Source organism: Mobula hypostoma, chromosome 15 (assembly GCF_963921235.1).
Source record: "Mobula hypostoma chromosome 15, sMobHyp1.1, whole genome shotgun sequence".
In the NCBI taxonomy this organism is placed as follows: domain Eukaryota; kingdom Metazoa; phylum Chordata; class Chondrichthyes; order Myliobatiformes; family Myliobatidae; genus Mobula; species Mobula hypostoma.
The window spans coordinates 10696835-10708922 of NC_086111.1; the positions used below are offsets into that span (position 1 = coordinate 10696835).

A 12088-nucleotide genomic window follows, 5' to 3' on the forward strand; every position below is an offset into this window, starting at 1 on the left:
CTGTACAGTTTCCATGATCTCACTACTTGTTTCCCTTAATTCCATAGACTTCATGCCAGTTTCCTTAGTAAACACAGACGCAAAAAACCTATTTAAGATCTCCCCCATTTCCTTTGGTTCCGCACATAGCCGACCACTCTGATCTTCAAGAGGACCAATTTTATCCCTTACAATCCTTTTGCTCTTAATATACCTGTAAAAGCTCTTTGGATTATCCTTCACTTTGACTGCCAAGGCAACCTCATGTCTTCTTTTAGCCCTCCTGATTTCAATGGTCTTAATCATCCAATTAAAAGGAAAAAAGTCTTTAAAGTATTCCGGAGACTTAAAGCACATATTCTATTTTTATAGGAGACCCAAATGCGGAGGGGGGGACAGACTACGTTTTTTTAAGTTCTGGAAGGGTTAACACTTCCATTTGAATTCCAACACTAAAATTCGAGGAGTTTCTATTTTTATAGATCCCTCAATCACTTTTGTACAACACGATATTATTTCTGATCTGAATGGTAGATTTCTATTGGTTAGTGGTTTACTTTTTAATAAAAAGGTAGTTTTGGTTAACGTTTATGCCCCTAACACGGACTGTCCGGAATTTTAAAAATCATTATTTAATTTGTTTCCGAATTTGAATGAGTTTTCACTAATCTGGGGCAGGGACCTCAATACTTGTTTATCCCCATTATTGGACCGTTCGGCTCCTTTACGGACCCTACCCAATAAATCTGCAACCTTGATTAATTAATTTCTCTCAGATTCCGGATCGATGGACATCTGGCGTTTTTTGCATCCTCGGGAAAAAGATTTTTCTTTTTTTTCCACATGTTCATCATTCTTATTCAAGAATTGATTTTTTTTTTATTGACTCTCGTCTTATTTCTTCAGTGGCTAAATGTGAATATGACTCTATATCCATTTCGGATCATGCTCCACTTAAGCTTTCTATTAAAATACTGGCCAATACACAAAATAATAGACAATGGCGTTTTAATTCGCTGTTGCTCCAGGACTCGGATTTTGTAACTTTATGTGAACAGATCAATCTCTTTTTTGCAATCAACTGTACAGAGGATATATCTATGACTACCCTTTGGGATACTTTTAAAGCTTATATTCGTGGTCAGATCATCTCGTATTCTGCTGCTTTGAGGAAGAGGTTGAAGGAGGAGGAGCTGGCTATTGTGGACAAGATTAAGGAAATTGATAAGAAATATGCTACAGCTCCCTCTGAGAAGTTGTATAAACAAAGAACTGAACTTCAGATGGAACACAGTTTATTACTTTCGTCCTCAATTGCAAATCAATTAATGAAAACAAAAAGCGAATTTTATATACATAGTGACAAAGTCGGTAAACTGTTGGCTAATCAGTTGAAGTCTAATTATACCAAATTTCAAATTAATCAGATTTATAATCAAAAAGATCAATTGATATTTGATCAAGCTGAGATTAATCAATCCTTTTTTGACTTTTATTCCTCCTTATATCAATCAGAGTCTCCACCAGACTCTAAACATATGCATGACTTTTTAGATACCTAGATTTCCCCAAGATTTCACATGATATATCTTCCATGTTAGATTCTTCCTTTACTACTGATGAGATTAAGAATGTTATTTTTTCTATGAACCCGGGGAAAGCTCCTGGTCCTGATGGGTTTATCGCGGAATTTTATAAATTTTTTTGCATCCTCATTAATCCCTTGGTTATTCAGGGTTCTGGAGGCCTCATTAAAACTTGGTAAACTTCCTGAATCCTTTTATAGAGCATCAATCTCTTTAATATTAAAGAAAGATAAAGATCCTGCTCAATGTGCATCTTATAGACCAATATCCTTATTAAATGTTGACTCTAAAATTTTTTCTAAATTATTAGCAAACAGATTAGAAAAAGCACTTCCTTATATTATTTCGGAAGACCAAACGGGTTTTATTAAAGGTCGTTACTCTTTTTATAATATCCGTACACTGTTAAACATTGTCTATACCCCGTCACAAAATGATCCTGAATGCATCATTTCTTTAGACACTGAAAAAGCTTTTGACAGAGTCGAATGGCCTTACTTATTTAAGGTGCTTGAAATGTTTAATTTCAGCCCGAAATTTATACTCTGGATCAAATTGTTATATCATTCTCCTATGGCCTCAGTTCGTACTAACTCTTTAAATTCACCTTTTTTCCCTCTTTTTCGAGGTACTAGACAAGGTTGTCCTCCTAGTCCTTTATTATTTGATATTGCATTAGAACCTCTTGCAATTGCTATTCGAGAATCTCCAAATATTATTGGCATAACTCGTGGTTCAAAGTCTCATAAAGTATCACTTTATGCTGATGACTTACTTTTATATATTTCTAATCCTCAAAAATCTATTCCTGCTGCTTTAGATTTATTAGCACAATTTAGTCTTTTTTCAGGTTATAAGTTAAATCTCAGTAAGAGTGAACTTTTCCCGATTAATAAGCAAGTTCCCTTATATCAGAACCTCCCGTTTAAATTGGTTAATAACCATTTTTCTTTTTTATTTAATTTTATTTTTATTTGGATAAGGAATTCACAATTATCATGTACTTTTTTCACACATATAACCTTTTCCATTTTTTTATATGTATAAAACTACAATTATTTATACATTCTTAAGTACACATTGAGATGATATATTTTTCATATCTTGGGATTAAAATTACCTGTAAACATAAGGATTTATTTAAGACTAATTTCCTACCCTTAATTGATCACATTACTCAACTTTCATTTAAATGGTCTCCACTTTATTTAACTTTGATTGGTCGTATTAATGCTGTTAAGATGTTTATTCTGCCAAAATTTTTATATGTATTTCAGGCACTACCAAAATCCTTTTTTGACAAAGTTGACTCTAAAATTTCTTCTTTTATTTGGCAAAATAAAAACCCGAGATTGGGTAGAATACATCTACAGAAAGCTAAGAGAGATGGAGGCTTGGCATTACCTAACTTTAGATTTTATTATTGGGCAATTAATATTCGACACATGAAATTTTGGTTACTTGACCAAGATATACTATCCATTCCTAAATGGGTAGTATTGGAATTACAATCTGCTCAAGGTTATGCACTTGGCTCCATTTTAGGTTCTTCTCTTCCTTTCGATTTGAAACACTACAAACAGGTTTGTAACCCGATAGTTAAATATACCTTACGTATTTGGTTTCAATTCCGAAAATTTTTCGATCTTAATCAATTTGGACTTGCGATTCCTATTTTAGGTAACATATTCTTTCCCCCCTCTTCCATGGACCATGCCTTTCAAATTTGGAAGACTAATGGTATATCACGGTTTTTGGATTTATTTTTAGATGGCTCCCTTATGTCTTTTGAACAATTATCTAACAAATATAACTTACCAAGAATACATTTTTTTAGATATCTCCAAGTTAGAAATTTCCTAAGTACTATACTCTCTTCCTTTCCGACATTACCTCCTACATATATTTTAGATACTATAATTAACCTTAACCCATGTCAGAAAGATGTAACGGCTATTATTTATAATACTATCATGAAACTTAGGAAAGCTCCATTCGATAAGATTAGGTTAGATTGGGAAAAGGAATTGGGCTTTATTATTTCGGCGGATGACTGGGCACATATTTTACAACTAGTCAATACTTCCTCTATCTGTTCCAAACATTCCCTAATTCAATTTAAAGTTGTTCATAGAGCACATATGTCTAAAGATAAATTAGCTCGTTTTTATTCTCATATTAACCCTCTTTGTGACAGATGTCATGGGGAGATAGCCTCCTTAACTCATATGTTTTGGTCCTGTCCTACTTTGGAAACTTTTTGGAAAGACATTTTTAATATCATTTCAAAGGTATTGAATATAGATATTTCTCCCCATCCTATTACCGCCATCTTTGGATTACCTAAAATTTCCAGTAACCTTTCCCCTTCAGCCCGTAGAATGATTGCATTTCTTTCTTTAATGGCGAAAAGATGTATTTTACAACATTGGAAGGAGATTAATGCCCCAACTACGTTCTTTTGGTTTTCTCAGATGATACTATGTTTAAATTTGGAGAAAATTAGAAGTGATCTTTATGATACTTCAGTTAAATTTGAACAGACTTGGAGACCTTTTATTCAACATTTTCATTTAAAGTAATTTTTTTTTCTCTTTGCCCATATTTACATTCCCTTCTTGCTTTTATTGGAGGTCGGGTTTGAGGACTTGATTGTTTTAAGCTGTTTAAGTCTACATGTTACCTAGTTAGCCCATTGCTTTGCTTTGCTTTTTAGATTAGTTGCACGGTGGGTTTTTTTTTGGGGTATTTTTTCTTCTCTTTACTGATATGTATGGAAAATTAGTATACTATTATATTACCTTGTTATTTTATATCTAAACTGCACTGTTTGTACTAACTTTTTTTTGTGTATTAATATCTCTTGCAAATTTACATCGCAAGTTTATTACTGTCTACATGGTTTACTTTTTGTGTACTAATTTAATAAAAAGATTTAAAAAGGAAAGAAATAATAAAGTCAAATGACTGAACCACTTTGGAATGTGATGCTGTAACTGAAATCAATGTTATTTCAAAAAGGTTCACATCATATCTGTATAGACATTGGTAGGATTTATATATTTATTTAGAGATACAGCACAGAACAGGCACTTCCAGCCTAATGAACCCCACTGCCCAGCAACCCACTTATTTAACCCTAGACTAAGCACAGGACAATTTACAATGACCAATTAACATATTAACTGGTATATCTTTGGACTATGGGATGAAGCCAGTGCACCCAGAAGAAATCTATGTGCTCATGGAAGAATGTACAACCTCCTTACAGAGGATGCCGGAATTGAACTTTGACACCTTGAGCTGTAATAGCATCGTGCTGTGCTACTGTGGCACCCCAAATGAATGATCTTGGTTGTGATCCCATCTAAAAAGCTACCAACAATATTGACAAATAGCAACTTGATTCAAGGGTTGCTGCTGAAACTGGACGTCAGTGATTCACCATCGTTAACTACAGTGCATGTCATATCAAAAGCAACATGAAGCTGCATCCTACATTAAGCCTTTAACAAGGTGTCACTAAACAAGATAGGAGCCCATGGTATTACAGGAAAGACAATAGTATGGATAGAAGATTGGCTAACTGGCGGAAGACAGAGTAAGAATAAAAAGGGGGTGGCCTTTTCTGATTGGATGCTGGTGACTGGTGGTGTGCCACAGGAGTCAGTGTTGGGTTTGCTAGCTTATATGTTACAAGTTAATAATCTGGATGATGGAATTGATGGCTTTGTGATCAAGTGATACAAAGATAGGTGGAGGGACAGGTGGTGTTGAGGAAGGATGGAGTCTCTAGACGACTTGGGCAGATTAGGAGAATGGACGGATGGAATACAACAACACACAAAATGCTGGAGGAACACAGAAAGTCAGGCAGCATCTATGGAAGGAAATAAGCAGTCGATGTTTCAGGACGAGACCCTTCATCAGGTCTTAATGGGAGGGGTATGCTCCAGGTGAGGTTCAATGGGACAAGACAGAATAGTAGTTCAGCATGGACTAAATGAACCAAAGGGCCTGTTTCTGTGCTGTAGTGCTCTATGACTATATCAAAACAGAGCAAATTGTAGAAACATCACTAAGTGATTTAAGTGATCTTACTTTGTGGAAAAACAAGGTTTAACCTAGACTGCAAGCATCTTCACTTAATGTAAATAACACAAGAAGTTTTACCGATGCTAACATCTTTAGTAAAATATGAATCGCAATTATTTTATTTTTAAAACTGCTCCAGATTCCATATGCTCCAACCTGCTTGCAGGAAAGCAGCATCCATCATCAGAGACCCCCACCACCCAGGTTATGCTCTCTTCTCAATGCTGCCATCAGGAAGGTGGTACAGGAGCCTCAGGACCTGCATCACCAGGTTCAGGAACAGTTATTACCCCTCAACCATTAGGCTCATTAACCAGAAGGAATAACTTCACATGCCCTATCACTGAACTATTCCTACAACCTATGGACTCACTTTCAAGGAATCTTCATCTCACGTTCAATATTTATTGCTAATTTATTTATTATTCATTTTTCTTTTTGTACTTACAGAGTTTGTTGTCTTTCAGTGATCTGATTATGGTTACTATTCTGTTATGGATTTCAACTTTATTATCGAAGTACACATGTAACCATATGCTACCCAGAGATTCATTTTCTCGTGGGCATTCACAGTAGATACAAAGAAATACAATAGAATCAACAAAAAACTGCACTCAAAAAAAATGTGCCAAAGGTGGTAAACTGGGTGGGTGGGTAAATAGGTAGATAACTAATAAATATAGAAAATTTGTAGAGTACTAAAAAGTGCGTCCATATTTTGTAGAATCAGTTCAGAGTGAAGTTATCCCTTCTGGTATGAAGGTTGAAGGTTAATAATTACTACTGAATATGGTGGTGTTCGATCCAAGGCTCCTCTCCAATGGCATCAGCAAGAAGATGATGGGGACAGCGCGGCCTGGATCGTTGGGGGGGGGGGGGAGAGAGTTGTTCTTGATGTGCTTTCCTGCAACAGTACTCCTTCAAGATGTGCTCAATGGTGGAGAGGGCTTTACCTGTGATTGCCTGGACCGTATCCACTACTTTTCATAGGCTTTTACATTTATGGGAATTGGCGTTTCCATAATACTGGGCTGTAATGCAACCAGACAGGATACTCTCCACTGTGTTGAATTAGAATTTTGTCTAAGTTTTAGAGGGCATGCTAAACCTGCGCAAACATCTCAGAAGGTACAACCTCTGCCATTCCATGTATATAATGGCAGTTAAGTATTGGTCCCAGGACAGATCCTCTGAAATTATAATGCTAATGAATTTAAAGTTACTGACCCTCTCCACCTCCTGATGGAGACTGGCTTATGGACATTTCCTCCTCCTGTAGTCAATAATCAGCTCTTTGGTTTTGCTGATACTGAGTGAGATGTTGTTGTCCTTGAATTTTACTAGTGTTTCAAGCTCACCAGAAGTATTATTTTTCTGATTCTATTTTTTGACTAATGCTGATTTTCTCAGACTACTGCTTTAAAAGATCCTGCTTTTAGAAGTTTTTCTGATCTCCCCAAACACTAACTGCAGCACCTTGTCTCTTTCTCTGTTCTTGTCACAGGTACCAATACAGACAAAGATTTCCAACTGCAACACACACAAAATGGAGGAACTCAGCAAAAAAAAGTGTAGAAGTTTCAAAGTTAAAGTCAACCAATTTCTAACAAAAGAACTATCCCGTTATTCCTTTGTTTCTAGAACAAATGTTTTATTCAAAAATGGTTGCTATATCCCTCTGTAAAATAACTTGTTAAAAACAATTTGTTGTCATAGAGAAGTACAGCATAGAAACAGGCCCTTTGGCCCATCTGTTCCATGCCAAAAGCCAATTAAATTGCCTACTCTCAACAACCTGCACTAGCTGTCCATACCCCTATAATCCATGTAACTATCCAAACTTCTCTTAAGTGTTGAAATCGAGTTCGCATGCACCACTTGTGCTGGCAGCTTATTCCACCCTCTCACAACCCTCTAGGTGAAGAAGTTTTCCTTTTTCAACAAACTATGTATCTGTATTCCCAAATCCATCTATTCTACCACACTCCACAGTGCCCTACCATTCACTATGCAAGACCTACCCTGGTTGGTTCTACTAAAGTGCAAAACCTTGCATTGTCTGCAATTTTCAGCCCATTTTTCCAGCTGATGCAGGTCTTTCTGCAAGCCATGATATCCTTCCTCACTACACCTCCAATCTTAGTGTCATCCGCAAATTTGCTGATCCAGTTAACCACATTAACAACCAGATCATTGACACAGATGATAATTAACAAAGGACTCAGCACCGATCCCTGCAGCACACCACTAGCTGCAGGCCTCTAGTCAGAAAAGCAACCTCTTCGACTGCTCTCTGGCTTCTCCCACAAAGCCAAGGTCTAATCCAATTTACTACCTCATCCTTAAATGCTGAGCAACTGAACCTTCTTCACTAGCCTCCCATGCAGGACATTGCTGAAGTCCATGTAGACAACATCCACTGCCTTGCCTTTATCCACTTTCCTGGTGACTGCCTCCAAAAACTGCATAAGATTGGTTAGACATGACCTACCATGCACAAAGCCACGCTGAATATCCTTAATCAGCCCATGTTTATCCCAATACTTATATATCCGGTCCCTTAAATCACTTTCCCGCAACTGACGTCAGACCCACTGGTGTTTAATTTCCTGGTTTTGATTACAGCCTTTTCTTTTAAAAAAGCAGTGGAACAACATTGGCTATCCTCCAATCCTCTGGTACCTCTCCTGTTGCTAAGGATGATTTAAGTATCTCTGCTTGGACCCCAGCAACTTCTGCACTTGTCTCCCGTAAGATCCAAGGTAACACCTTGTCAAGCCCTGTGGATTTATCAATCCTGATTTACCTAAGGGTAGCAAGCACCTGCTCTTCTATAATCTGCACAGAGTCCATGAACATGATGCTGCATTGCCTCATTCAACAGACGCTGTATCCACCTCCTGAGTAAATACAGATTCAAAGAATGTATTTGAGATCTCCCCCATTTGCTTGGCTCCACACATGGAATACCATTCTGGTCTTCCAGAGGAAGAATTTTGTCCTTAGCATTCCTTTTGCTCTCAACATAACTGTAGAATCCTTTAGGATTCTCCTTTGGCTTGTCTGCTAGAGATACTTCATGCCTTCTTTAAGCCTTCCTGATTTCTTTCTTAAGTGTTCTCTAAAATTTCTTGTACTCCATACATACCTCATTTGTTCCTACTTGCTTATACCTGCTATGCACCTCCATTTTTCTCTTTACCAGGGTCTCAATATCTCTTGAAAACCAAGGTTCCCCAAAAGGTTGTGGTCAAATATTGGGATATGAACATTACTGCATTGTTTTTAACTTATAAAAACAAACTGGCTCAATGTGAATGTACTGCATTCAAGGTCTATATCTACAATTAGATTACAATCACTAAAACAAATATTTAATAGGAATCAGCAACAGAGTTCACTAAGTTCCTCATTGGTAACAGACCATTTTTTAATCCAACCCTAAATAGAAAAGTCTTAATTCTTCCTAAGTACAGAAATTAAAACAAAAAAGGGAAAATATTTCTCCAATAAAAGCTGATCATCATCTTGATCATGGATGTAGACACTACACAAAGCAATAAGAAGAGAAGCATAAAAATGTTTTAACCTTAATCCGTCTCGAGCTTCTGGCGCGCGAGAACAAGATAGACGAGTAGAAACGTCTTAATTACTACACCCAACATTCCTTATTTCTGTCAAATATTATTCTTGCTCCACGAGATTACCTGCTATTTATAACTAACCTACTGGCCCACAATCGTCATTGTTAAGTGAGGGTTGAAGAGGGAGAGAGAACCAAGCACAAATAACCGAGCAAAAATTATCTATAGCGAGAAAGAACACGCGAGTGTTAACACAAGAAATTTAAGCAATTTGACACCAACGTTCTGGGTCACCTGTTCAGGATTAGCAACACCCGGATTTAATTACACTGACCCGAGTTCGATGCCACAAACGTTTGACAGAGTAAAATCCGAAAGCAGAGCTGCCTTCGCATTACCTTGCCTGTAGTACATGTCGTTGACTGTGGCCCCGTAGTACTTCCATGCCATATGAATAGCCACCAAGCTGCAAACCAACCAACCCAGAAGGATTTTGAAGATTGTGACCCTCATGTCGTTGGTGCTCCAGTCCTGGGCGAACTCGCTGCAAAAAGACACGACGCTCTCCAGAAGGCCAGAGAACAACCCGAGATCCCGCGGTAACTCCATCTCCGCTCCCGGCGCAGCATCACTCGCGGAGCGGAGGTGTCCTTTCCCGCTCACTTGTTTTTATTTCCCCCTGCGTCCTTGTTTTTCTTCCCAGTGAGTCCGCCCAGTCACAGCGACAGTGATAGCCGGAGCAGCGCGCCGTCTCATGGTCTTTCCTCACCACCGCTGCCGGCCGCCTCAAAACACACTCCAATCACCCGTACTTTCGACACATATGTCCTTCAAACAGTCCCTTCGTTAGCTTACGCTCAATTCTCCACACGAGACGGCGATTTCAAGCCGGGAAAAATTGTATAACTTTTTAACCAGATGCACAGTCTTGTTTCTGTTTTCTTTCTTTAAGACGTAAATTGCCGTCACTATCCGCTTATGTACTAATGCAAATCAGAAACTACCTGCAGGTTGGAGGCGCCTACTTACGGTATCCAGGAAAGGTCAAAACAACATTACCTCGGAACAGGGAGTGCGATTCAAATTGACTTGGGTGACCACTTAAGAAATAAACAAAATGCCTAACGTAAGTGGTGCAAAATTTCCCCTTATTCACTCCATATTTCACAAATTGAATGGAGAATTTGCTCTAAATTCTCTGTGGGATCCGAGGTACTTGAATTGAGAGCAGATCCTGAGACTAGGCGGGCAGTAGGTTAGTGATCGGGTGGTAAATGAATGGATGGTATGGAGGAGGTCCATTTCACTCACTGTTTTCATTGGACTTGTGCAATCTCCTGTCGAAGAGACTTGAAGTTTCCAATGGCACCCTGGAAATACCCTCTCCATTGTAATGAATCAGGGACTAGGGATTCTCGTCAGGCAGTAAGAAAGTCACATTTACCCCAAAGACACTGTCAAAACATACTTTGGAGGTTTTCTCTGTCCTTTTCTCTGCAATGAACCGGGTCAGGTCACAGATCTCTCAGTGGGTGAGCATCTGGGGGACAGTGACCACTGCTCCTTGGCCTTTAGCATTATCATGGAAAAGGATAGAATCAGAGAGGACAGGAAAATTTTTAATTGGGGAAAGGCAGATTATGAGGCTATGAGGCTATAAGGCTAGAACTTGCGGGTGTGAATTGGGATGATGTTTTTGCAGGGAAATGTACTATGGACATGTATTCGATGTTTAGAGATCTCTTGTGGGATGTAAGGGATAAATTTTTCCCGGTGAGGAAGATAAAGAATGGTAGGGTGAAGGAACCATGGGTGACAAGTGAGGTGGAAAATCTAGTCAGGTGGAAGAAGGCAGCATACATGAGGTTTAGGAAGCAAGGATCAGATGGGTCTATTGAGGAATATAGGGAAGCAAGAAAGGAGCTTAAGAAGGGGCTGAGAACAGCAAGAAGGGGGCATGAGAAAGCCTTGGCGAGTAGAGTAAAGGAAAACCCCAAGGCATTCTTCAATTATGTGAAGAAAAAAAGGATGATAGGAGTGAAGGTAGGACCAATTAGAGATAAAGGTGGGAAGATGTGCCTGGAGGCTGTGGAAGTGAGCAAGGTCCTCAATGAATACTTCTCTTCGGTATTCATCAATGAGGACAATATGAGTGAAGTTGATGTTCTGGAGCATGTTGATATTAAGGAAGAGGAGGTGTTGGAGTTGTTAAAATACATTAAGACAGATAAGTCCCCGGGACCTGACGGAATATTCCCCAGGCTGCTCCACAAGGCGAGAGAAGGGATTGCTGAGCCTCTGGCTAGGATCTTTACGTCCTTGTTGTCCACGGGAATGGTACCGGAGGATTGGAGGGAGGCGAATGTTGGCCCCTTGTTCAAAAAAGGTAGTAGGGATAGTCCGGGTAATTATAGACCAGTGAGCCTTACGTCTGTGGTGGGAAAGCTGTTGGAAAAGATTCTTAGAGATAGGATCTATAGACATTTAGAGAATCATGGTCTGATCAGGGACAGTCAGCATGGCTTTGTGAAGGGCAGATCATGTCTAACAAGCCTGATAGAGTTCTTTGAGGAGGTGACCAGGCATATAGATGAGGGTAGTGCAGTGGATGTGATCTATATGGATTTTAGTAAGGCATTTGACAAGGTTCCACACAGTAGGCTTATTCAGAAAGTTAGAAGGCATGGGATCCAGGGAAGTTTGGCCAGGTGGATTCAGAATTGGCTTGCCTGCAGAAGGCAGAGGGTGGTGGTGGAGGGAGTACATTCAGACTGGAGGATTGTGACTCGTGGTGTCCCCCAAGGATCTGTTCTGGGACCTCTACTTTTCGTGATTTTTATTAAC

At 38.9% G+C, this 12088-nt stretch overlaps 1 protein-coding gene across 1 annotated transcript in view; it reads right to left on the reverse strand.

The window, feature by feature from the left end:
• The window catches only part of tcta (T cell leukemia translocation altered), a 29057-nt gene extending 18809 nt beyond the window's left edge, over window positions 1-10248 (reverse strand). The window contains exon 1 of the mRNA XM_063067726.1: window positions 9643-10248. Within this exon, the coding sequence (XP_062923796.1) occupies window positions 9643-9853 (211 nt within the window). The 5' untranslated portion in view covers window positions 9854-10248. The remainder of the gene's footprint in view (window positions 1-9642) is intronic.
• Window positions 10249-12088: the final 1840 nt, after the last annotated feature.